Below are 26,088 nucleotides of genomic sequence, written 5' to 3' on the forward strand. Positions count from 1 at the left end.
TTACCTGTATTATACAGCATCCCATTTTACTTGCACGTTTGCGATGAAATACATCCCATTTTACTTGCATGTTTGTGATCACTCAGTGTTACCGAACACTTAACTTTCCCCAGCAAACACGTCTCTCCGTGACACTGGGCGCCGAAGTGTTGCTGCACTTCCGTCCGCTCGGTGAATCTCATCGGTAGGTGTCTGTGTGCACTAGCCCGTCTACTTAGGCAGAAGTGTGGCTGGTTAGCTGCTTTGTTTGCATGATAACTTCCAGGATAAAATGTCCATGCAACGGCGCCTCTGACCTGGGGTACTCCCATCTTTTACTTTAAAAGTACGTCAGTAGTTAAAATACACATCACTGCATTAGTGGAATCATTATCAGAAATCTACGATTTTTTTTTTCCAAATGTCGATTATACGGATTTCAGCTTTGTTGCCGTTGTCTATGCATGTGTATAGAAACAGGAAGATCAGAGTTGCAACTTTCTCTCGATGCCAGGTTTCGCTCTTCCTTCTTCATAGGTATGTATGGTACTGGAATTAAACGCTGCATGTGTGGGTAGAATAGAGCGTTAGTATTTTTTACAGTTTATTCATGCTTTATCACTGGCCATTTGGTATATTCCTTAAACGTGTACAAGCAAACTCCATCATATTAAGGTATTTATAGCAGCATGGATTTTTAAATTAAATTATTGTTTTAGAACCCAAGCAAGTATTAAGACATTGGAGTATTTTTGGTTTTATTGGTTTCTCACTATGTTAGTCATAGTAAAATATCAAACCTTTGTTTAAAGCCTGTAAATAATCTAGTTAAATTAAATTATCAGCGCACCTCCATGTGTAGGGAAAATGTACATACCTGCGCACATAAAGCATACTCTTCAAAGCTGATCTGTGGTATTGCGTATGTTGTGCTGCCAGCCTGGATGTGGACGAGAAGGAGTGACTGTAGGGACCTTAATCGTGATGCAGTCAGACACTGGGTTCCGTGAATTTAAGCTCTGGGTGTTAAATGGTGCATCAGACTGGGTGTTCACAGGGCAGGACGTGACAGCCAAATCCCAGTAATCTTGGATTTCACTAGCCCTCTGCTTTACCCCTGAAAGGAGAATGATATTCCTGACATAACATGTAAATTATTATACATGGCTTGATCAGTCATCTTTCACTGTGTTCTTGAAGTGCAGATCTGAGTGTGGTTCTGTCCCATTTCTCCCACTCTCTTCACATTTATTTGCTACCACACTTGGCGTGCTCATTCAGTGGCTTAGCGCAAGTATTCTAGGGTGTCCCGTTCCTCTAATAAGCCAAGTGCAACACTCTTCACATGCACTTTATCCACACTTTGGGAAATACTGCATGGAAGCAGCCTTTGGCTACTCATTCACAACCGATGTTTGCATCAAGCACGAGGAAGCCCACCGGTGCTCAAATGTTTGCATAGCAGAGGTTACATAGAACGATGACCCGAAACACAACTAAGACAAATGACAGCATAGTTGTAGTGTGGCTCTTGATTACCTCTTCAGTATGTCCCACTGGCTTAAAAAACTCCCCGCACCTTTGTGCTCTTTAAATACATGCGTGCACTTTGTGTCGTATGTCAGAACACGTCTGCACACAGGGCACTTGGCCATCAGTGTGCTGAATGTGATCTGCTGCAGAACAAGGGTTGGCCACTAACAGTGGTTTCCGGACATGCTGTCACTGTTTAATTGGGACTAAATGGTGATTTAATCTCCATCAACTGAAGGAATAATTTGATGGAACACACATGTGGAATTTCTCCTTAGAAAAGAGTTCAAGAATGACATACATAAACCAGTGGTGTGAAAATTTAGTTATGCGTCTTTATAAAGATGAAAGGAAAGCCTGATTTGTGCGGCCTGTAGATTTTGAAGGAAATCTCCCAGAAGGAACAATGCTGTCGTAAATTTTTATGTATTTCTCCGTCAGGCACTGTTCTAGAAGAGTAACGCGGAGTCGCCTTGAGTTCTGGTAAAGCAAGGAAGCAAAATATTTACATAATTCACTTCGGCTTTTGGCCATAATCAAGTCAACAGATTAGGTATATTTTGTGGAATTCTGTAAGATGACCTATAATTTATTCCTCCATGCTTGTGTGTTCAAATTGGATGATACCATAGTGGAGATTAAGGAGATTTTCACATATTGCTTTTTTTAATGACCTAGATTGGAGCTGCAGTTGAATCCATTTCTTAAACAAGTTTGTATGATATAATGAGTGAATTATCTTTTTTTATATTCAAAAAATGTTTTTTATATTCATCCATGGTGTTGAAAATATGGTAAGCATTAGATATTGTGTTTGAGCCTAATGTTTACAACTATATATGAAACCTTTACATTTGTTCACACTTTAATCGTGGTTCAGCTTTGAAATACTGGTTTGGATAGTGGAATAGTGGCTAGGGCAGCCGCCTATCAAGCAGGTGACTCTGGTTTGGTTCCTGGTATAGTGGTTAGGGCAGCTGCCTATCAAGCAGGTGACTCTGGTTTGGTTCCTGGTATAGTGGTTAGGGCAACTGCCTATCAAGCAGGTGACTCTGGTTTGGTTCCTGGTATAGTGGTTAGGGCAGCTGCCTATCAAGCAGGTGACTCTGGTTTGGTTCCTGGTATAGTGGTTAGGGCAACTGCCTATCAAGCAGGTGACTCTGGTTTGGTTCCTGGTATAGTGGTTAGGGCAGCCTCCTATCAAGCAGGTGACTCTGGTTTGGTTCCTGGTATAGTGGTTAGGGCAGCCTCCTATCAAGCAGGTGACTCTGGTTTGGTTCCTGGTATAGTGGTTAGGGCAGCCTCCTATCAAGCAGGTGACTCTGGTTTGGTTCCTGGTATAGTGGTTAGGGCAGCCTCCTATCAAGCAGGTGACTCTGGTTTGGTTCCTGGTACTGTATAGTGGTTAGGGTTAGGGCAGCTGCCTATCAAGCAGGTGACTCTGGTTTGGTTCCTGGCATAGTGGTTAGGGCAGCCTCCTATCAAGCAGGTGACTCTGGTTTGGTTCCTGGTATAGTGGTTAGGGTAGCCGCCTATCAAGCAGGTGACTCAGATATGGTTTCTAGTAAATGCAGCCAAACTGATTTCTGTAATGTGCTGTTTGCCTCACTTGTATCTTCTAGGTTTAGGCTCTTAATCCCCAGGCATTCCGATGACTCGCTAATCCATGTTTCTCCAAAAAATGTATGCTGCTTTGGATAAAAACTGCCAAATACATAAAAGGTCAATCTACCTAATCTCACCTTACACAGTATAAAATCACCTCAAATTTCAGGCCAGTTGAAATCAGCAGCTGTGTGGGGTCAAACCACTGGTCTGAGGGTTCTCTCCGAACAGTTTTGTTTCGTCTTTTCTGTTGCAGCAAGAAATGAGGACGCAGTGTCACCTAAGGTAAGCGTGCTCTCAGCCTGCCCTCAGCCGGCCGCGTTGCATCATTTCACCACAGTGTGGCGCCATTTCACCTTCGACCTCTCAAAATTGTATTTTAAATTTGTTCGGGTGACTTTGCTTATCCTTTGGATCATTTCAAAGATTTTCATGGATGTTCTACAATAATTATTTGGTCTGTGTGTTATTTATGAACGGATTCCTATATCCCATCAGGAGGCAACTCCAGCTGTAAAGTAAGTGCTGAATGACTTGATACAGTATTGAACTGTACTGCTTTCACTTGTAATTGCTGTATCCTGCTGACATGTGTGCCTAATATAGAAATATACACGTCTCAATGTTTTAAAGTAAAAATTCATTCTCAATCATTTTCTATCTTCTTATGATAATGTGTGGTCCTAATTTTGTCATAAAAATTTGAAACGGCTTAACATTTTAACACGGTCCCCGATGTCCTGGGAATGACTGGTACCAGACACAATCTCATGTCACTGTCACCATCATGGTGAAAAATGCCAAGAAGGATGACGCCTGTATTTCCTTTGAAGAAGAAAAGGTATTCAGACTGTGCACTGCTGTTTATGAAAGAAACCGATAGCCCTCAGACCATGGGTTTAATTAAACTCCGTGAAATGAATTAACCAGCAGGGTGACAGGTAAAAGGATTTTTTTCACCCTCACCGGATAAACATTTCATGTGCACTGACAGTTATTAATTTGTAGAGCGTTTCATTATAGTATATGATTACACTTATATGCGTTGAAAGCTAGAAGATTAAAAGGCATAGGAGGAAAAAAAAGACAAATTATGGAAATAACAGCACCGGAAATCAAAGTGTGAACCTGTGTTTGATCTATTCTATAAATTAATTAAAATTTTCAGTTCTGTATAATAATCTGGTGCAAATTAGATGGAAATGAGATAAAATATTAATTTAGTTATCTGGGGAATCTGCCTGGAGGGGTTTTTGTAGGCTTCAGTCTGGCTGAAAATGCCGTCCATATGGCAGTCAGGAGCGCTGGTCTGACGCCTCGTGGCGGGGGTGAAGTCTTCTGTGACGCGTGGCTGCGAGGGTTTGATGTGAGAGGAGCTGGATAATGAGGCTGTTGTAAGGCCCTAAGTACAGAGGGTACCCCAGGGGTAGCATACATTACGGCCGACCTTCACCGGCGCTGGCTCACATGCTTGTTAGAAACCCTTTTCTCTCCCGTTAGCCGTTGCTAGCCTATTGTGGCGACCGCAGGGCGAGTCTCCGTAACGCACGCCAGTCCTTGGCATTTAAATGAGACGCGATGTCAAGGGCTCAGCCCGCACCCCCCCCCCCCCTCCCCATCGAGTGTTTCGAAAGTAACGTCAGGAAATAAAGTGCAGGCATCTTCTTTTAAGCCAAAGAGAGACCCATTGCGCTGCTGTCGTTTTGACACGGAGCTGTCCACTCCTGGAGATGCTCCAGCACCCAAAATTCTGCCCTTTATGCTTTTCACCCTGCAGATGAGCGTTGTGGTCAAAACGGCACCACAAGAAGAAAAACACCTGAAGTTCCAGCTGTCGCATCCTGTTGTTCCTCAAGAGAGCACCTTTAAAATACTCTCCACCAAGGTGAGACAAACTGCCTCTTCCTGCAAAGACTCCCTTCTACTGAAAGTTTGAGCAGCAAAGTACTTTAGGCCTGTTACTCGTTTGTACTGCAGGATGTTGACTGAAGCTTAGGCTGGTCATGTGCTGAGCTCACGGGCTCCGGTGCACCTCCAGGTCCAGTTAAGTACTGCTTTGCTTGACAGTTCGTTAATCCTATATATATGGGTTCTGGGATTGGAAGTGGCTGTCGGGCGTATGAGTATTAGCTGGTTATTATTACCGAAATGGTACTAGCCACCAGGCAGAATGCTGCTTCCAGCATTTTTACAGATAATAGGATGATAAAATAGATGGAAACAATTTACTCTAGTTAAATGTCTAATGCCAGGTTTTTATCAATCCTAGAATGGCAGGTGTGCAGGGGGCAGTTTCTTTCTTCAGTAATGTGAAAATGGGTAATAGCTTGGAGAATCGTGTTAATTAGCTGTGGATATGCCAAAAGATTTGCTGTGTTAGTGGATAACGTTAACTAGGAGGTGTTCTGGAATGGAGCTGGTGATAAGTTTGTTTACTAGCTCTGGGGTGGTGTATCTTGAGCAGTTAGATCTGCACAGTGTCAGATCGGCGAGTGGTCAGAGGATGAAGGAACCTGCTCAAACGCTAAAGCCTGTAGCCTTACTGCAATTGGCTAATATGTGGTGGATGCAGCCATCTGATAGACAGTTCAGGGCTATAAAAAGGCTGATCTCTGCTTCGTACCACAAATGCCATTGCATTGAAAAGAACTTCAAGGCCGGATTCCAGAACTGAGGCCATTTATCAGGTATCAGTTGCCTCAGTTCATTTTGGATAACAAACCACATTTGTGTATTTAATACATATGAATGCAAATGGCTTTGGGAGCCGACCACTGCAGACACTCATCTTGTTGACGCAATAACTCAAAAAGTACTTGACGGATATTTTTTAAACTTTGCAGAAACATTGAATGGGACACGATCTGGACCTGCTTGGATTGTGAGACAAATTGCACCAAAACTGAAGCACGCCACATAGTTGCAGCACATGAAATTGTAGGCGCAAATCTGGTAAACCTCACTACTTTCAGATAAGTCACACAAAGTTTTAATAAGGATTTTTTGGAGAGATGAGGAGGGGGTAGGGTGGGGCTACATATTATAGTGGTTGGAGGTGTGTAAGGAGTAGGGATAAGATGGTGGTGGGGGGTGGGGGAGATGGGGCCATCCAGGGAAAACACTGTTATCTTTCCTATAGTGTCTGGTTTTGAAATGAATAATGTCTTGGGAGCTGATCATTTGAGAAGCATTGCAAGTGTTAGGTTGTTTCTGGTGAGCAAGATACATGCGTCTGAAAAAGCAGCACTGAGGGAGGTTGTTCAGAGTACAAGTACGAGTTCAGAGCTGAGGTTTGCCCCCATCTGTCTGTTTCCTTTCCAGTCTTTATTGTCCAATACATGCTGTGTAAAGCAACGCTTCCTTTCACTTAGGTGATGCTGTGCTGAAGATCTATTCATACAACCAGCAAAGGAGATTTAATATGCTTGCAGAATTTTTCTCCCTAAAAATGAAAGGTGCCATTGAATTAATTTTTTAAGTATTTTAAATTGTTGTTTGGTGTCTATATAGAAGGTATGTGAACTTGGATTTGTTGAAAAATGCCCAGAAGTGGTTTTACACCCTATTATTTTGCCTTAAAATGAAACAGGCAGTTTTCCCTTTTTTGGTGGGCTCATTAATACATTGATGTGCTCTGCTCTGATTGGCTGGTTCACAGTGACTCACGTAGAACCAACATCTCTACAGTCATGTGCCACATAACAACGTCTCAACAGCGTACAACATCTACGATGGTGGTCCCATAAGATTATAACGGAGCTGAAAAATTCCTAGTGCCTAGTGATGATGTAGTACGACACATCACTCATGTGTTTGTAGTGATGTTGGTGTAAACAAACCTACCGCGCTGCTAGATGTGTGTAGCGTATACAATTATGTACATAATACTTAATAACAGTTGCGTACAATTATATACATAATACTTGATAATAACAGATAATAATAACAGTTATACTACTGGTTTATGTATTTACTATACTGTATTTTATATCATTATTTTAGAGTGTACTCTTTATACTTTGCCACACATAACTCTAATACTCCCATTTCAGCCTCGGGACAATGTTAGCATAGTCAAAACTTTGTTGTTTGCTTTGCAACAAAAACACTAATTATTTTGCAACTCAGTCAACAAATGATTTTACAATGCTAGCTTTGTCATGCAATTTTAAGCATTTTAAGAAGCTTTGTGATGCAATTAAGAACCCCAAACAGATAGCAAGCTGAGCAGCTTGTAAACGTATTGTTTGTAATGAACTTGGACTGTATCGATTAGATTTAACTTACCAAAAATAGGCTGCAGGCAGCACAGAAGCCTCTTGTCAGTGTCAGTTGTTTGCTACTCCCCGGCTAACTTGGAGTACGTTTCCCAAAACTTTCAACATTAGCACCATACATAATTGCAGTCATACAACTGAATGGTTCCAACTATGTAAGTTGCTAAGAGGAGCTGTTGGGAAACGTACCCCTGAATAGGACTTCCCTTCTTAGCCTACTAGTAATAAATAACCTTACATCAATGGCTGTCAGTGTATATATATATTTTTCCATGCTAGGTGCACATGTACAAACTGTGCACTCAAGCCACTCGAGAGAGAAGATGTATTTTGCAGGGTCCATGTACCAAACTGTTCTTACTCAGCTATGCCAAGGTAATGTGAGATTTTCATTCGATGGCACCTTTAAGGTGCATGCATGTATTGTGTGTATATAATGGCATTTGGAATAATAATCTGCATCACTAAACTCCCACAACTTTGTTGATCATTAATTAGGCATTTATAGATTATACATCCATTTGGAAAAGCCTTTATTTTGTTCTGTGGATTACATGTTTGGCACCCTCTGGGATGCCCGGCATCGCCTGTACTTAAGAGAAACAGTTTCGCAGTCATTGTCCTGACACCGGTGGTGTTAAAATATGGATAATTAGTGATGTTTAACAGAATCCACAATTCCCTGAGTGAATGATTTTTTTAGTGTTTTTGAAAAACTGTTAAACAATAGCTTTTAGTGGTCTCTGTTCCTGTTGTTAACTGAAGTGCTCTATTTACTAGTTACTTATTGTTTGGTTAATTGCTGTACAGTGGATGAACAAAATACCTTGCAGACGCACTAACAGAAACCTGAAAGGAACAGCCAGTGAAGCACTGCATACTGGCCCTGACTTTGCTGAAATGTCACCCATGGTTATGCAGAAGCAAAATTCTTTACTGCAGGAGTGATACGGTTTGGTGCGGCTCGCCTGCCGCTCACACAAATGAAGACGTTGTGCTCCCAGACGCGCTGTGAGGCTGTTTCGGTGGGTAACGGGGCGGGCGCTCTGGCGGTGCTGAGGTGAAGTATGTGTGCTTCGGCGTCTCGTTAGCACAGGGGTGCTAACTTCCCACAGTCCGGCTGCCTGCGGGGGGCAGGGGGTCAGTGCTCACAAAGCCCTGCTTGTTCCCTGGCCTGAAGGGCTCCCAGGGTAAGCCCGGCTCAGAAAGGGGACCGGGGGGGGGGAGCGGCTTAGTGCAGAACCGCCCTACCCCCATGCCAAGCCCGCTCCCCATGCTCAGCAGAGGCTTCTGTGGGGCTCTGTCACACTTCAAGCGACAAAAAGCTAAATAAAATCTGTTTTTAGCACAGAGCCTTAGGATAGTGAAAGCCGTGTAGAGACTGTAGAGCTTCTGATTTGATTAGAATGGGTGACATTATTGTAGCTTTCTGGGTGAATGTGGTGTTTTTCTACTGTTTGTGTTTCAGGTTCCTTCTGAAATAGGAAGGGGTTCTTCCTCTTCTTTCCCCCCCTCAGAGTTTGTTTAATTTGTTCTTTGAACAAAAGTTTCACTTTTCCTGCTCCCAGACGGTGACCTACTTCCCGTGTCACATTTAGTCGTATCTTGAAGAACTTTACTTGAGTGCATTCTGATAAACTCCTAGCTCTGCCTAATGACACGGGAAATGCTCAGCTGCTGAGAGTGCTTCTAATTTCCTTAAATTGGACGTAATAATGCTTTGAGGTATTTCTCATAATTTAAATAAATATCGCCGTACTTTTCCCCGTATGGCTGTCAGCTCTGGTGTTTTGATAAAGCAGTACAGCTGAGACCTGAACGCTGCCTGTTACTGAGGAACGTGATGTGCAGCAGGCTGATTTAGCCTAATGACCATGACGGTGACAGGCCAGCGCTACCGATCGGAGGCCCCTTGCAAATCCGCATCACTTCAGGTCGACTCCTGGGCCTTTCAGCTGCTCCACTCTGGTGCACAAGCCATCAGGAGGTCCTGGATGTGTCAGGCCTGTCACCTTCCTTTAAGTGCAGCCACAGACATGGGATGTAGATTAATATTGTATAGCCTGAGGAAGCTTTGGGACTGTCTTATCAGCAGTATGTGTGCAATTACCACTGCCGTTATTTTGTGAAAACCTGAAACAGAGCACAGCGATAAGAATTGCTCATATATATGTGTGTATATATATATATATATATATATATATATATATATATATATATATATATATATATATATATATATACACACACATTATTTTATAAAAATCCGTAGCTGCAATGAAAAAACTAAAAATGCAGGAACACTTGTATTTTGTTTGGTTACTTATGGTTATGGTTAGGGCTGGGTAGGGGTGAAGGTTGTCATAGTTAGCGTTAGCATTTTTCAGGTAGAAATGAATGAGCGGTCCCCAAAAACATATGATTACACAACTGTGTGTGTGTGTGTAGACATATATACATATATGTTTGTGTTTTTTTTTCTTTCTTCCTGCAGTGTAGCTAAACTACTGCATCATTACAAACAAAATTCCTTTGTTTTCTTGCTTTATTACTGTCTGCCATCGTTGCATTTCATTTCTATTGATCCATCCAAATTCTGTAACGACGTATCAATTTTAGGGTAGTGGTGAATTACAGCCTTGCACTGGAAACACAGGGCATAAAGCAGGATATATTGTGAATTTTATTTTACTACTGGAATTTTGACCTGACTAGCACACTTCCTCATGAAGGTCTTTCCTCTATCCTCTGGGTTTTCTTAATTTAACGCAAGCCAGTTTAACTACTCAAACATCATGAATTATATATCTTGTGCCAGCGATTCCGGGATGTCTCCTAATTATATTGACACAAGACTGATTTCTGTGAAGTCTTCAGTGCGATCTTGATGAGAGGGTTCCTTGCTTTGCCCTGACACCTTTTCATGTTCCCCGAGACAGGCGAGCTGTCAGAAGAACGGGGCATTCTGCCCGTTTTGCTCGGTGCAGGTCTCTGCCGCAGATACGTCAACGTCAGCACAGTTGGTGGGGCCCCCAGGAGTCCATCTCCCTGCTGGCTCATTAGGTCTGATGTCTTTCCTCAGATTGAGATTATGATGAAGAAGAGTGAAGCGATACGTTGGGAGACACTGGAAATGGAGGGGGCCCAGGTTAACATGAAGCCATTCACTCCAAGTGAGTCCTGGAGGTTGAGTATATTGTGAACACCGAAGGTCCCCCTCTTCATGTAGGTCATTTGTTCCTATACAAAGCATATTAGATAATGAAAATCTGAACGGATGCTAACAGATTTAGCCCTTATCAATCTGGAAGGTCCATTTTAGTTCATTTATCACCAGTCCTGTGCTTCATTCTTCCTAAAACAATGTGACGGACAGTGGGAGAGATAGCCGGCACTTACTGGGAGACTTGTTCTTTCAGACCAGTATCCATCCTCTTCCCTTTACTCCCGTAACTGGGACAAACTGGTGAGGGACATTAAGGATGAAGAGAAGAATGAGAAGCTGGAGGGGGACACTGCTCTGAGCGATCTCTTCCAGCAGATCTACTCCGACGGTTTGGATGACGTCAGGCACGCCACGAATAAGTCTTTCGTAAGTCTTTCATTTGCTTCTTAATCATGTAGATATTTCTACACTCAAACCTTCGTATAATGTATAGGTGAAGCAGTTATATATACTTTTGTTTATGTTTATTCCTGTTCCAGTCAAAGTTGCATTAGCTGGCTTGGTAAAGAAATTAATCATTTATCTGAGTCAGCCAAAAACCAAGCAATTAAGTGATTTAGACATTTTCTGTGACAAACTGCTCAATTGTTTTTTGAGATCTATAGAATTTATGAGAATAAAAACATGCAGAGCTGACATCAAGATAATAATAATAATAAAATAATAATAATAAAAAATAATTTCTTTATTTTCCTTACAAACACATTTGGGTTCGACTGATGTTTTCACATGAACAGTCAGTGTAAGCCAGCTCTCGTTCTGGCCTCATTCAGATGGAGTCTGGTGGAACAATCCTAAGCACCAACTGGAAGTATGTGGGTAAAAGAAAAGTGAAGGTGAGACCCACAGTTGATGTAGAGCGGAAGAAATTCTGAAGCCTTCGGTGACCTCTTATGAAAATCTTAAATTGCCTGTATGGCAGCACAGCCACCTGCGCGGGGTAGAATGTTCTGAAGCTACCCCTGGACATAGCAGGCTTGTATATTCCAGAGTTCTTCTCTTACTGAAGGTACACCCATGGATTTTCTAATGGTAATTTAAAAAGCTTATATGTTATATGAAAACATCCTGTCTTTTGCCTGTATAGTATTTGTCACAAATCCAAGCACTTTTTCAGTATCTACCTTTATGTTAAAAAAAGCACTTACTTCTGAATCTAGCAGTTGTCAACTTCATTGTACATTTAAAATGGAATCATAATTACTCTTAAATTACAAATCTGCTTTTAATAGGAGCTGTCCCTTAAAATGCATACGTATATTTGCTACAAGAATCAGCTTGTATGACCATTAAATGTTTAAAGCCATTTCCCATCAATCAGACAGAGCTGTCAAGATCAGTTAAAAGTTCTGGCGGCATTGTCCACATGTAAAGTCATTACAAAAAGAAACTCTCAGATTAACTGTACAGTTCATGTATTGAACCGTGCAGTGCGAGCAACCATAAGCTATACTTATGCATCATTCATGGAGCGTTGAAAGTCGTACGTAATTTTGTGAGGCCATAATGCAGGTTTATTGCTATACATTGTCAGTTTTACAGTGCATTATGCTTTTGTTCATAAATACAGGGTAGGGATTGTGATATACATAAACATTCATGCACTCTTAACCCTAAATTGCTATATACTGTATATTCTGTACTGCATGTAGATGTCATTTGGTCTTCGATGCAAATGACTACATGGCCAGAAAAATGACTTAAGTATGACCATAATCCAGGGTTTTAAGGCATAGTTAGTACACTACCATCAGAAGTACAGTGTCCATTCTGCATATCATCTCCAGTAAAAATGGAAATATAATATATACCAATAAAATAGGTGTGTGAAGGACAGTCAGGGATAGAGCAGGGCTTTATTAATATATCAAAGTGACATGTGGGAATCTACAGTCTTCTTATATAAGCAGCCATTGCAGAAACAGTATGTATTTGCTAATATGATTTACAAGCCCAGTCAAAAGAAGGGGATGAACAACGAAAGTCCCTGTAAGGTAAGAAGGCCGCTGGCCCTTGGGGCGTTTGCATTGGGCCTTACAAACACAGCTCGCCTCTTATTTACACTGAGAAGGCACAAATGAGCAGGCCTTTGTATTAAAATGCAGGTAAGATGGCGCTGGCTGCATGGACTGCTGCTGTCTTCTGCATGAGGGCCTCACACGACACCCAGGATGCGGCCCACCCACCAACGGCAGGGCATGATCATCCTGCAGGCCACGCGGCAGCCTTGGTACTCATAGGGCCAAGGGGAGTAGCCCCCCAGGGGCTCGCAGATCCTCTGGCAGTGAGTGTAGCTGCGTGTGCATTCATTGCAACAGATTCCCAGATGGTCCAGCATGGGGTCGAAGGTCATGGTGCCCTCCTCTCCCTCCAGATTGCGCTGTCGAATTTCAGGAGAGGAAATAATGTCATTGTGTGCTACAGAATGGCTCAGGCCCCATAAAATCACTGTAATGCTTCGGCATATAGTTAAGTCTTTTTACATTTCAATTTGGGTTAGGAAAATAGAAGAATCTAAATCTTTTTAAATGTGCAGTTCCTTTCTGATGAGGTTTTTAAAGATAAAATTAGATAATTTCCCACATGTGATCAATAAAGTATATTTTCATCCATCCTCCCATCAAATTTTTCATCGCTCAAATTTTTTGTTACTCAAAAAGAAGCCTTCCAGAAAAGTGCAGGGGCAGACTCCCACAACCCTTATATTTCTCATCTGGCGCCGCTCACATGATAGGGGTTTTCTGGGTTAAAGGTCTGCTCCTCCCTCTCCTGCTCGTTCTCTGGGCGTCCTCTGCTGCTGCTGCTCCTGTTACGTTGTGTCTGGCGCTTTGCTCGCATCATGACGCTCCGTTTCTTCCTCTGTACGTCTTAAACACAGTAAGCAGAGAGCAGTTACAATGGCTCACCAATAACCCCTATGCAGTGCTCCTGTTAGGGGCCCGTCCTGTGCACACTGTCTTGGTACAATCAATTATAATCTCCTGATCAACTGGTTACAGTTTAACATCTATATGTGTTCATAATTTTGTGAAAGGTACACAAGATTAGTAAGTAAAAGCTGAGCTGACACTTATCTAATACCTTTATCATAGTGTCATTCACTGTGTTTCTTTACGTGCTTCTAACAGTGTTAGGCATTTCCTACATGCTGCCCCTAAAGGGGAATTTCTCCCTCGATGAGTTATGCCAGATGGAGCCATGGAGAGCTTAAGGGGCTGTACCTTTAGCATAAGTGGGACGAAGCCAAAAAATGGGAAGGTCTCCACACAGGTCCAAGATTTTGGAGCTCAGGAAACTGCTGTCCTTAAGTGGCTGGTCTGCAGCCACCCAGATCAGAGACTCTTCGTCAAACTTGACTGGCATGATCTCATCCTCCTAAAAGGATTATGTATCTCATCAGTGGCTACTTGTGAAAATGGCATAAATTCGCACTAGATCACAGGCAAAAGCCAATACATTTCAGGAGAGGGTTTCCAATATTTTCACCCATGTTTATTTTTCATTAAAACAGTAATCAAGCACACCATAAAAACTACATTCCCTTTGGTCATGGCAATTATATGAATAATTCATGCACACGTTTGGTAATTTAAATGAAAATCCAGTGCATTTGACATATTTTCCAAAGGTTACAAATAACTCTGTAAAAGGTTAAAGAAATACTCCACAGCCAGCTGTGTAACGCAGAAATACTCCACAGGCAGCTATAGATGTGACACATAAATCCTGCACAGGCAGCTATGTGACGCAGAAATACTCCACAGGCAGCTATGTGACGCAGAAATACTCCACAGGCAGCTATAGATGTGACACATAAATCCTGCACAGGCAGCTATGTGACGCATAAATCCTGCACAGGCAGCTATGTGACGCATAAATCCTGCACAGGCAGCTATGTGACACAGAAATACTCCACAGGCAGCTATGTGACGCAGAAATACTCCTCAGGCAGCTATGTGACACAGAAATACTCCTCAGTCAGCTATGTGACGTAGATATACTCCTCAGTCAGCTATGTGATGCAGAAATACTGCACAGGCAGCTATGTAATGTAAAAATACTCCACACTATACAACGAGAATATGAAGAGTGAATTACTCAAAAGGCTGCAGCAACGCAGAAGGGCAAAGAAATTAAACATTGGAAAACTTTAGCTTTTTACATTTCAGATTTCCATTCCTCTTTTCCAGATCATTCCCAAATGATGACTTTTTCAAGGTTCTAAATACAGCCATTAAAAAGCTCCTTTTGGGTGAAGTTCCAACCTACCAGATCGAACATCAATGAATCCTTGTTCAGCGTTTCCACCTGCGGGAGGTGCGCTTTGCCTTGAGTCTTTATGTAACATTTCTCCCCACCGGAGAACCTAATTCCAGTGATGCCCTGTTAAAAATGTTGAGGATATTAAATCACTGAAAAATATAGTATATGTTTAAATGCTGTGCATTTAAGAAACAACACAATAATAATGATTATATAAAAAAAAAATATACTCCACTCGTGCACAAGGAGAAAAACTGTGAAAACTCACAATGTGAAAATCGTGAACTTCCACTGCTTCGTCGTTCCCACTTCCCGTTACGAACCTCTCCAAATTATTCTCGGAATCGATTTCCATGGAGCCCTCCTCGATTTTACCATTGACACTCATGCTGTAGTGAACATTGTACACCTGTTGATAATACCAGCAGTCCATCTAAATATCGTTCCAACATGAAGTATTTATCTATTTCTATGTTTTCCTTCACAAGATTTCAGGTGATGAGAAATGATCATGATAATTTAGACAACACTTAACACACTTTATTGTGTTATTATATTACTCTGTTTATAGATATTTTGATTGGACAACTGGCACCACGCTTTAGTGTTTTACGTTATATAGGTTTCCAGACACCAAGAAGCCAAGCCTAAGCAATTCAGATAAACGAAACTGCTCACATTAAAATATTGATAGGTCTAACAGACAAACGTATAAAACAGCTCTTCCAGAAAGCTTGAGTTAAGGCTGTTGTAATACCTATAAAAACTTGCGACAATATAAAGATGAGCATTTTAGGTCGGATTTGTAGCTTTTAATGGTCTATTAAATAATCGATTCAACGTTTCAATAATTTCATTGATGCAATTAAGTTAAATCAAATAGGAAAAATACAGGGAGTTTGATCCACTACGAAACCGTGCATTGTAAACTGGGGTAAGCAGTGGACGGTGCGACATAGAAGTCACACCTCTCGATCCTAGGGTTACAAGGAGACCATCTGCATGTAAGTAGGATTAAGTCGCTTAATCATCTCTCTACCAAAGTTCTGTGAGAGCCGTGTGTAGAAACATAGGCCTATACATGGAGATATACAGCAGAAAGACGACCTTACGTGTTTATCGGTAACTTTCCAAAAGTAAAAAGCACCAATAGCTCCGAAAAGCAGCAAGATCGCCCCAGTGATCAGTAGCGCTGCTCCTATCTTCAGAAGGCGGCTACTACCTGAGAGCTTCCCAGTCACCGCAGCGTAAGCCTTCGGAAAGAAGTGCTCAAATCATTAAAAGCTGCATCAACTGATCAACACGCTGTTAACATACATTTCATCTAGAACTGCAATCACACATGAGATATCGCTCTTCATTCGCATTTTTCCGACATTTTAATTTGTCATTTTAAATATAAATTGCGTGAACTGGGTAATTGCTTCTGACTCTTTACACCTCATATTCAGGCAGAAGACTTCGGGAAGGCTCCAAGCATTTCCTTGTGCAAAATCCACACAGAAAAATATACATAAAGGAAGCATTCGTTGAGATATCTATAACTGCAAAATTCAATTCCCTTAATAAACAGTCCAAACTTTTGCAAAGACTTACAGGAGGCAAAAATTGTTCCACGTCGTCTGGTCCAGCCATTGCGATGGGAGTTTTCTCTGTAGTGTCTGACATGCCCGCGTTTGAGGCTTCAGGGCACCTATGTGCGGACCTCCCAGCAACGCCGCCAGTGACGACGCAAATATGAACACCTAGAAGCTTGTGGTAGCCTATTAGTTGTCCCCTAAAACAATGGATTTTTTTCTTTTGCTGGTGGTTTTAATGTGAACCGTGTAACTATATACATATAAAACATATGAAATACTCCATGATTTTGTTTTCCCTCAAATATCTCGGGTCAACTCGAGTGCAGCTGTAGCAATTCTTACAAACTTCTTAAAAGGTTAAGTTCCTACTTTAACACATAGGTGTTCCGTGTCCATAGGCGACCGCAAGCATTTCGCCCCTCGGCCAAGAGTAAACGTAATGGGTGGACAATTGCTGTGTAAAACTGTAATTTCATTACAATCTCTATGTGCAATGCAACTTGCAAGTCGACGCTAAATATGTTTGATGACAAAGTGAACTGTTACGGTATTAAATTGGCAATGATGGCAACCGGTGATTGAACAATGTCACACCAATCAATGGCATTTAATGACATAATGAAAACGAGACTGTTGCATACATGCCGTTCGTATCCCTCAGTCTCTGGATGCGTATAAATGAATGCATAATCTGTCTGTGACTGCCGTAGCAACAGCACCACCCTCCGTCTCTGTCAAAATGTAATCTAAAAGGGAGGGCAGAAGCACTGCTTTCAGCGCAGCGGAATACCAAGACCGGAGACCTTTGTGCGTTCTGAATGTAAAATAAACAAGATTTGACCATTTATTTTCAGCAAATTGTGATGAAGGCGTAAACAAATATAAACACATTAATGTTTAAAAAAAACCCACATCTTTCTCTGCTTCGTATGGGTCTTCTCCATACTGAAAACCAAAGGAAGTGTGATTGCAGTTGCAGTTTCATTAAAAGCATGCTTTTTAAAACAAATATTTAATTTACAGTTGCATTTTTGTCTTACAAAAATATACTATATGTACAAAATCTTGCATAATATACATAGTATTGTTCATACAAGTGACTGGATGCATTCGACTCACATTAATATAAATTAAATACCTCAAAGCCCTCAAGCGAGATACTTTATTTTCCACTAGACATTGTTAAAAACGCCTGACTAAACCGTTAAACATCATTTGTCGGACATCGCGATGTGATGGCCGAGAACACCGGAAGGGTACTCTCATTAGTTCCCTGTGCACTGACAGGCTGGCCTGGGGAAACTATAACATAGTCATAATCTCTGTGCTGAACTTTCTCATACACGCTTTGCAAACCAACTGTTTTAGGTATGTGCGCTTGGTAACAGTTGTCTCTCCTATGGGCGTCACGTGGGAGAGACGCCGTCTTAGCGAAGGAGCTGGCGTTAGCGCGAGATGCCGAAGGGCTCCAGCATCGGTCCGAGTGGCCCAGGATCTTGCATTCGCTCGTGCACGCCCACAAACCTGCGAGGACAGAAATTAATATTGTTACTACGACTGCTACATACAATAGTAGCAATCGCATCCATTTATGCAGGGCCGTAGGCAGGATGTATAAAATATCGAGATCAAAAGTGTTAGCCCTTCCTAGGTGTGTGCCGTAATGGGTCGTGGCTATTGGAGTTACATTAAAAATGCCGAGGACTTGACCTCGGTGTCCTCAACGGTAGGTACGAGCATGCATCTATGCAATCTTAATTAAATTAAAGTTTACATTTAATCACATGTAGCCTTACGGTCAGAAACTGACATTATAAGTTGAAAAATATGTTTCCAGATTTGAACGTAGCATAAACTTACAATGATTGATATTGTAATTGCCGACAACTAACACTGGCGTCTATTATCATTATTATTATTATTATTATTATTATTGTTGTTGTTGTTGTTTTAAAAATAAGAAATATGCGTACATATTGCCAGCAGTCTATACTACGCAATACATACTTTCGTGCCCACCTTTCTGAATGTTTTGGGGACAGTCCTTTTTTAGTCCATCACCACTTATATCTGAATCACTGTCGTTGAAATCGCTGTCTCCCTTCCCACTGTCTTTTCCGCTGAACTGGGGATCTCTGCCTGAGATAGCAGAGTAGGAATTGCCCTTCCATATTGCGATTGGCTTTGCAGCTTCTTTTCCGTACCCAGGAAGCGTAGAGTATCCCTGTGAGGAGAAAGCAGGGGATTTTTAGCATCAGGATAAATATAACGTTGCACAGCACATGAGCTGATAACCATGGCATAGTCGAAATTACATACCTCCAGCTTGACACCTCGCATCCTGTTTTCAGGATCGTAAGTTCGTGCCCTTTCGTTTCCATTTTCAGAGCAGGATCGCCTGTTATTGTCCGTGTCTGATTTAGTGGAAAACGTGTGGCTTTCAAACACGTTGCCATTGTGATTTAAGATCAGAGAGTCGCTGCCCATTTCCCCCTTCTCTAATTGCGGCATATCCAAATCTTCTGGGAAGCCGCTTTTTCTCAGCCTCTTCCGTTGGTTGCAGGTCGTTGCGATCAAGATAATGGCGAGCAGGAGGATGGAGCAACTCCCTGCCAGAACGAGAATTAGTACAGTTGAAGTGTCCCATTGCATGAACTCCTCTTTGTTATTCCGCTTCAGAGACGGGAGATCGCTTGGGGGAGACGGACCGGCAATGATGGTGAATCTGATATTCGCGGTGGATGTCAGCGAAGGTCTCCCGTTGTCACTGACCGTGACAGTGATTTGCAAGCTTTCGTTAACATCATACTTCAGCGCATGCTTTAAATATATATCCCCCGTGGATCTGTTGATGGAAAATAATGAACCTTCCCCGTTAACAATTTTGTAAGACAATTCGGCGTTTGTCCCATCGTCATCGTCTTTAGCTTTTATCTGGGTTACAATAGAACCTGAGGGTGCATCTTTTGGTAGCAAGACTTCGGCGGATCCGTTTTTTAGGGTGGGTTGCGTGATGGAAGGTGCGTTGTCATTTTGATCAACTATTTTTAGGTTGATGGCTGCCTTGCTGTGAAGCTGGGGCGAGCCCCCGTCGGCGGCTTGGACTTGCAGCGAGAGCTGCTTCATCACTTCGTAGTTGAAACTTCTTAGTGCATAGATTGCACCCGTGCTGGGGTCAAGGGACACAAACGTAGCCACCGGAGACCCCATGACATAGGAATCCAAAAGTCTATAAATAACTTTGCCATTCTGCCCCAGATCCAGATCTCTCGCCACGACGGTGGTGATATACGCGCCGGGCGCGTTATTTTCCACAATGGAAACTTCGTACACTTGTTTGCTGAAAAGAGGGGCGTTGTCGTTCTCGTCGCTCAGCCTAATAGTGTATTGCGTTATTGTTCTGAAAGGCGGCGATCCCAGATCTTCGGCAACTACCGTTAAATTGTATTCTGCGATTTTTTCCCTGTCTAGGGGCGCCGTGGTGACAATCATATAGCTGTCTTCGTATGCCTGCTGAAGTTTGAAATGATCGTGCCCGTACAGAGTGCAGTGAACCTGTCCATTTGCCCCGGAGTCTCTATCCGAGGTGCTGATTAGAGCCACAAAACTGTCTTTCGCCGCAGCCTCTGTAATGTACGCAATACCTGCCGTGATGGAAGTCATGGGTGTGATACTAATTTCTGGAGCATTGTCATTAACATCTTGCACTTGAATAATTATTTTGCACGTAGACGGCGTCGGATTAGCACCTAAATCATATGCTTGTATGTCTAATTCAAAGGTTTTCTTTGTCTCGAAATCGATTGGATTTTCAAGTGTTAATCTACCAGTTTTACGATCCACTTTGAAAAGTTGCCGTATCTCGGCAGATACGTGATTTCCAAATCCATAAACAACCTCACCATTTAAGCCCTCGTCGGGATCAACTGCATTTAGATCCAGCAAAAGAAGCCCAACCGGTGCGTCTTCAAATAAGTCAACAGATACGTTACTCTGTTCGAAAATCGGACTGTTGTCGTTGAAATCTTTGACTTTGACGTTTATTTTTGTAGTGCCAGACCTGGAAGGGTTTCCTCCATCGACAGCAACAAGCTCGAGAAGATGAAATGACTGAGTTTCCCTGTCAAGCTCTTTCATTAGCACCAACTCCGCATATTTAACCCCATCTGCTCTGATCAGCACATCAATAGTGAAATGACTGTTTACTGAAATTTGGTAGCTTTGAATGTAGTTTGCGCCCACGTCTTCATCCACGGCAACATCTAAAGGGATTCGGAGCCCAAGCGCTGCGTTTTCAGAAACCTCTATGGTCGATTCCTTGTTAGGGAACTCGGGAGAGTTGTCGTTGATGTCCTTTACTTCAACTTCAACGTGGATTAATTTAAACTGCTCTTTGGAGAAATAGACAACGTCGAAAGCGATGAGACACTGGAGAGTATTTTTACAGATCCGCTCTCTGTCTATTCGTTCGCCAATGGTAAGCTGCCCGTCGCTTTCTCTCAGTCTGATAAAAGAAGCGTTGAACTGTTTCATCATCCTGAAACTGGTTTTGGTATCCAGCCCGGCATTTAAGAACATGTCCTTGGCAAGGTTCCCAATCACCGTATCAGGAGCGTCTTCTTCGTAGGTCTGGTATTTCATTGTCTTTCCCGCAGAGAAAGCGGGTAAGACGACCAACGTATGCATTAAGGTGAAACTGAACATCCACCTATGCCACACAGTCATAATACCTCCCAGTCTTTTTGAAAACATATTCATTGGTTGACTTTTGTTTAAATAAAAGTTAACTGTGCATTTAAGCCAACGCAACTAACAATCTTCCTTAATTGTCCCCGGTTGGAAACGCGGATTCTATAATACGGGAAGAAAGTTCCCGAGGAATCCTGACGGCAGCTCTGCCTTCCGCAAACTCTGCCAACTGCAGTGTCGGACAGATTTATAGACAGCCGCATGCAAATGACGTGATGTGCGGCCAATCCCCTGCTTTAAAATAGCGACTTTTATAAAAACCTATAAGCTTATTTTGATGTTCATTGAATGCGCAATTAATTTAACACTTTATATACGTGTGTGTATAGAATTTCTTCTTATTCATTTTATATTCCTCTCATTCCATGAATAACATTTCTGATCAAATGAACCAATTATGCAGACACATTATCAAGACAGACAACAACAACTAATGCAATAGCATTGTTATTATTATTATTATGATTATGATGATGATGATGATTATTATTATTATTACTGTTACTACTTTCGACGTTGGGAAACGTCCTCATGCACTTGACAGGTGATCACTACCCCACGTTACTGTTTAGTCCCTTTTCATAATCTAATAAACTAATTTATGTCGACTAAAATATTGGATTAATTAGAAGCGCGGTTTATTCAAATTGTGCTTGACTGCTTCACTCCAGCGATCCCCGGTGATCAAAGCTCTCATTTGCTATTGAAATGTTCGCTGTTAATAGTTTCAGCATGCGTGCCGCTGCCTATGCCGCTGTTCTCCAACACTGCCTGCTAGCAGGTGAAGAAAAACCGTCTCAAATAGGATTTATCGTAAACACCGGGAGATTTCGACGAATTTCTATAATCAGATTATATCAAAGAGTGATGAATGCCTCGTTAGCAGTCGAGATATAATAGCAGTATTCCTTTGGAGACAACGTCTGTATTATATCCAGCCTACTGGGAGAGGAACTTCCAGTCGTTTTGATTGAGATCTGCGCATAACTTGAGTATAATGACTGGGCGCCACATGTATCTATTGACCCATTTCATTAAGTACCAATCACTGCCACGGTTCTCTGACTCGAACGATGACAGGCGCTAAATGGTACAGGATTTTCGACTCGTATTAGAATACATTTAGCGACTGACCAAGGCTGTCACGGTCGTTTAGGGGATTTCCTCGCATTGTCTGCTCCAGAGCTTTGAAAAGCAGCACTTGCCGTCCAACAGAAGGACAAAACATTCGAGACGAACCAAAGGAAATGAAACCATCTGTCTATATATTATTATTATATATATATATATACATATATATATATACATATATATATATATATATATATATATATATATATATATATATATATATATATATAATCTAGTCTAGATAACTAACCTGTTTTCGGAGACTTGCTGAGAGGACTACAAAATGATTAAATGATTTGAAATAAGGACTGTGTTTCCAAAACCAACCGTTTTAGCGACTAAATGAACAAACTTTATAAAGTCTATTTATAGAATATGTATATTTAAGCTTGCAGCAGTATAGTGCGCTTGAAATACAGAACACTTTGATAATGCTTACGGTAACTGGCTTGTTCGTATTGTGTTGACATTCTCCGGTGAACTTGCATTTATATTACCTTTTTTTTTTTAAAAAAAAAAGAGCAAAGTCTACATTTCTGAGTTCATGATGTGTCCCAAAATACGATTACAGTGTACATTTGTGGCGCGCCGCGAGCGCCAGCGTCTTTGAGCCAATAAATAAATAAATGGATGAATGGATCTCGGTTGGGTGGATTATTTTACTTGTGTGAGATTTCGGGCTTTTAGAATCTCGTTAGGATGCAAGACAGACTTTCTCCCACCGATCTGCCTTTTGTAACCAGCCCTTGGTACACCCATTCTCTCACACGACCGCTATGTCAATCTTGCCTTCTGCACACGAGTTGTGCATTTTATGTGCAGCGTATTTGCATTTTTTTTTCAGCCACTGTGGCTACATTTGTTCTCATGATCGCCATGCTGTTGCCTCTATGAGGCGTCCTTTCGAGAAGGCTTAGTGCTTTTGGTATGATAACGAGGCGATTTGTCCCTTTGTTACTAAGAGACGAAACGGCCAAAAGGGGATCTTAAGCCGTCGATCCTTAATATAATGTGGTGTTTAGATTAAAAATTCCGCTTTCTTCAGTGTCTGGCGCAGCTCCAGTTACCATTGCAAGCTGAACTCGCGTGTAGTCACACTATCCACTAATTACTTGCCAGTATAATTAGCAGTAGACCTACTTTGAATTGTGAACTCTGGTCAGTTGTTTTTTTGGCTACCCTGAAATCTATCTAAACCTGTTATAGAGATGCCCAAAACTGGGCTGGCAATGCGTTACAAATCACCGCCTTACTGCAAACCAGGATAACAGGAAGTTCAGAGATTCACATAAAACAACAAGACTTATGCTAATTATAAATATTTGCAATATGTGTGGACAGTGGAGTTACATTTTTATTTGTGTAACAGAACAGAGATAAAATGGCAGCATGACTAGATTATTCTGGTGGACTAAACTCCATTAAGCTGCAATGTTTTTGTAATTACAAAAAGTCTCAAATGTCATGTTATAGTCGAAGATCTTCACCGACAGTTAATTTGAACTGTTGTCGAAAACTTAAACAATTCATTACTTTACTTTGAAATAATTAGTGTTACAGTTATCCCAACCCAAACCCCATGGTCACGCTGTACTGGACCTGGGGTTCCAAGGTTTCAGGAATCTTAAAAACCCTGGATATATAAGTTAGAAGACAGAATCGTTTTGAAAATTTAGAGGTTGTAGAGAACAAAAATTATTTCTTTCAGTTGGAAGCTGAACTGACTAATCATTAGCTAGCCGCAGATGTACCGCTCTCTGGCAGGCAACAGTCCGAGAAGACCTAAAAAAATCTGTAATAAAAACCAATTAAAACAAAAAGGTTAAACACTCATGAATAAATCTGTAACACAGCGAAAAAGGGGGGCTGTTTTATGGGCTTGCTGGATGCTCCCTGAAACCCGCCCTCCTGGCTTCCAGTTTATTTAAAGTGTCATCTAGAGAGTCAGTGCCTTTGTGTTTGCCTCGCTGCAGTTTGCAGTCCAGATTAACCATATTTCACTGGGACTCAGGAGCCTCATTTGCGCCCCACCTCCTCCATCCGTCAGCAGCGTCTTCAATAACACTGACTTTTGTCTAATTCTCGCGGTATCTGCCGTGTTTCGGAGAGACCACAAGAAGAAGAAAAAAAGAATGATTGAAATTCCATTTATTGCAGCTAATAACAGCAAACAGGCATGAAGTTGCCGTGCTGCTTTGAAATAATGAATCAGCTGTGTTTGTATCTTCATGATAAATTCTTAATAAACTGATTTGGTTGGCCAGGGAGGCAAAATATTGATTATCAAGGTGTTAATTCTATGTAATGTACTTCATTACTATATTAGAGAGATTAATCTGTTTCACATGTTTGTGCTAATGTCCAGGCATATGGCATTGCTGGATGAGGATTAGCAGATTTTTACCCAGAACCTATTGTCAAGGACTTTACATCATGCACTTTCTTTTGTTTACCAGTTTGTTGTGTCCCGAAATGTACTCTGTCCATTACTCCGTACGCCATCACCTTGTACTCTTCAATTTGTTCGGCACCTAGTTGTTCACATCCTTGTGCTTTGCAATACCTCATTTTTAATATAGAACTCATTCTCAGTGCAATCCTGTTATATCTACCACCCATGTGCAATATGCTGACTCTTCCCTTCTTGGAATCTTAAATATAAATATTGTTTTTTAAAGTAAATACCATATCTGTCTCATTTATATTTGCATTTATTTGTATTGATATTTGTGTATTTTTATTAAGTCTCCATAATGCACGTACAAAATATACGTATGTAACAGGAGCTACTACCTAATTTCATTTTACTGGTGAAACCAAAATTACAAAATGACAAGAAAATCCTTCATCCTTGTTTTGTACATCTGTTACTTGAATGTGGATTTGTAGGTATTTGATAATCACTGATACAGTCATACCTTTTAAAACACTCTTCTTTGCTAAAGAATAGATGATATTTAGTAATTTCCTTGATCATTCTATGAAAAGCATACCGTTATATACAGTAGCTATAGGTTTTTGAAGGAGCAATTCAACTATGGAGCCTTGCTGAAAGTTCGCTTGCATGTGCAGGTGGCTCCTGGAATGTGAACCAGTCAACCTATAGGCAAAAAAATGCCAATTTGCTTGCTGCCTATAGATGGCAGGAAAGATGAAGTATGAGCCTGTAAATGCAATGCATTTGCATTGTTTTTACAACCATGCAACATGAAAGACTTATGGCTTCATCGCAGGATTGCAAATAGAACCATGTCATATGGTTGAAAGATAGGAAGGAGTAGGGACTTTGCTTGGGGACAGTAGAGGAGCTGCAGGAGATGGATGCATGAGCGCAGCGGAAAACACAAAAGAAAGCATCAGGTCACCGGAAGTCCAACACTGGGGGCAGGGTAGGGCGTCGGCGAATGGCATCGGCCTCTGCCGGCATTTTACTGGGTGAGATAAAGTGGAAGTACTGCAAATGTACATGTAATTGACTGGGAATATGACACAGATGACCTGATTGTCTATGCTCATCGCTAAAAAGTCAGATTTTCATAAAATATCACTGATATATTTCTTAATCTGTTGCCTGGAGACAACAAACTGCTTAATTATTCAGCTGTCATAGTGGTTTTTTTTTTGGATCACAGTAATGTTTCAGTGATCAAGACTCTCATTGATGTGCCTCTGGATAAGAAAAAAATGATGACAGACAAAGAAAAAAGAAATGACAAAAAAACAAAAGGTCTTTATTCTGTGATGA

General features: G+C 41.4%; 3 protein-coding genes across 10 annotated transcripts; 1 reads left to right on the forward strand and 2 right to left on the reverse strand.

The window, feature by feature from the left end:
- The first annotated feature begins 91 nt into the window (after positions 1-91).
- On the forward strand, positions 92-12,843 carry LOC111851515 (protein SGT1 homolog). 7 transcript variants are annotated; one of them, XM_023826514.1, is made up of 8 exons: positions 92-184; positions 454-516; positions 3,374-3,402; positions 4,895-5,002; positions 10,477-10,567; positions 10,814-10,986; positions 11,394-11,456; positions 12,726-12,843. In XM_023826514.1, the coding sequence occupies exons 4-8, from the start codon at positions 4,895-4,897 to the stop codon at positions 12,768-12,770; spliced, it is 480 nt and encodes a 159-aa protein (XP_023682282.1). In that variant the 5' UTR covers positions 92-184; positions 454-516; positions 3,374-3,402; the 3' UTR covers positions 12,771-12,843. The 7 variants fall into 7 exon arrangements, with proteins under 7 accessions (XP_023682282.1, XP_023682284.1, XP_023682281.1 ...); XM_023826513.1 differs by having other exon boundaries at positions 178-301; XM_023826512.1 differs by lacking the exon at positions 92-184 and adding an exon at positions 198-325.
- On the reverse strand, positions 12,776-16,587 carry cnmd (chondromodulin). The gene is made up of 7 exons (XM_023826509.2): positions 16,480-16,587; positions 15,996-16,136; positions 15,152-15,292; positions 14,890-15,003; positions 13,842-13,995; positions 13,348-13,487; positions 12,776-13,000 (listed from the first exon to the last, which is right to left on the reverse strand). The coding sequence occupies exons 1-7, from the start codon at positions 16,549-16,551 to the stop codon at positions 12,776-12,778; spliced, it is 987 nt and encodes a 328-aa protein (XP_023682277.1). The 5' UTR covers positions 16,552-16,587.
- Positions 16,588-17,611: 1,024 nt separating this feature from the next.
- LOC111851503 (protocadherin-8) lies at positions 17,612-21,433 on the reverse strand. 2 transcript variants are annotated; one of them, XM_023826489.2, is made up of 4 exons: positions 20,366-21,432; positions 18,783-20,107; positions 18,483-18,687; positions 17,612-17,987 (listed from the first exon to the last, which is right to left on the reverse strand). In XM_023826489.2, the coding sequence occupies exons 1-4, from the start codon at positions 21,219-21,221 to the stop codon at positions 17,668-17,670; spliced, it is 2,706 nt and encodes a 901-aa protein (XP_023682257.2). In that variant the 5' UTR covers positions 21,222-21,432; the 3' UTR covers positions 17,612-17,667. The 2 variants fall into 2 exon arrangements, with proteins under 2 accessions (XP_023682257.2, XP_023682256.2); XM_023826488.2 differs by having other exon boundaries at positions 18,783-21,433.
- Positions 21,434-26,088: the final 4,655 nt, after the last annotated feature.

The sequence above is a fragment of the Paramormyrops kingsleyae genome, chromosome 16 (genome assembly GCF_048594095.1).
Source record: "Paramormyrops kingsleyae isolate MSU_618 chromosome 16, PKINGS_0.4, whole genome shotgun sequence".
Classification (NCBI taxonomy): domain Eukaryota; kingdom Metazoa; phylum Chordata; class Actinopteri; order Osteoglossiformes; family Mormyridae; genus Paramormyrops; species Paramormyrops kingsleyae.

Bases quoted from the DNA above. Each gene is read 5' to 3' on its own strand.
- LOC111851515 (XM_023826510.1), top strand. From the start codon at position 444: ATGTGTATAGAAACAGGAAGATCAGAGTTGCAACTTTCTCTCGATGCC. The intron at 3,403-4,894 runs GTAAGCGTGCTC...TTCACCCTGCAG, and splicing joins AGGACGCAGTGTCACCTAAG to ATGAGCGTTGTGGTCAAAAC. The intron at 10,987-11,393 runs GTAAGTCTTTCA...GGCCTCATTCAG, and splicing joins ACGCCACGAATAAGTCTTTC to ATGGAGTCTGGTGGAACAAT.
- cnmd (XM_023826509.2), bottom strand. From the start codon at position 16,551: ATGTCAGACACTACAGAGAAAACTCCCATCGCAATGGCTGGACCAGAC. The intron at 15,293-15,995 runs GTAAGGTCGTCT...TATTATCAACAG, and splicing joins GGAAAGTTACCGATAAACAC to GTGTACAATGTTCACTACAG. The intron at 13,001-13,347 runs GTGAGCGGCGCC...GAAATTCGACAG, and splicing joins ACCCAGAAAACCCCTATCAT to CGCAATCTGGAGGGAGAGGA.
- LOC111851503 (XM_023826488.2), bottom strand. From the start codon at position 21,221: ATGAATATGTTTTCAAAAAGACTGGGAGGTATTATGACTGTGTGGCAT. The intron at 18,688-18,782 runs GTATGTAATTTC...TTCTCCTCACAG, and splicing joins TGCGAGGTGTCAAGCTGGAG to GGATACTCTACGCTTCCTGG. The intron at 17,988-18,482 runs GTGGGCACGAAA...CTGTCCTCGCAG, and splicing joins TCCCCAAAACATTCAGAAAG to GTTTGTGGGCGTGCACGAGC.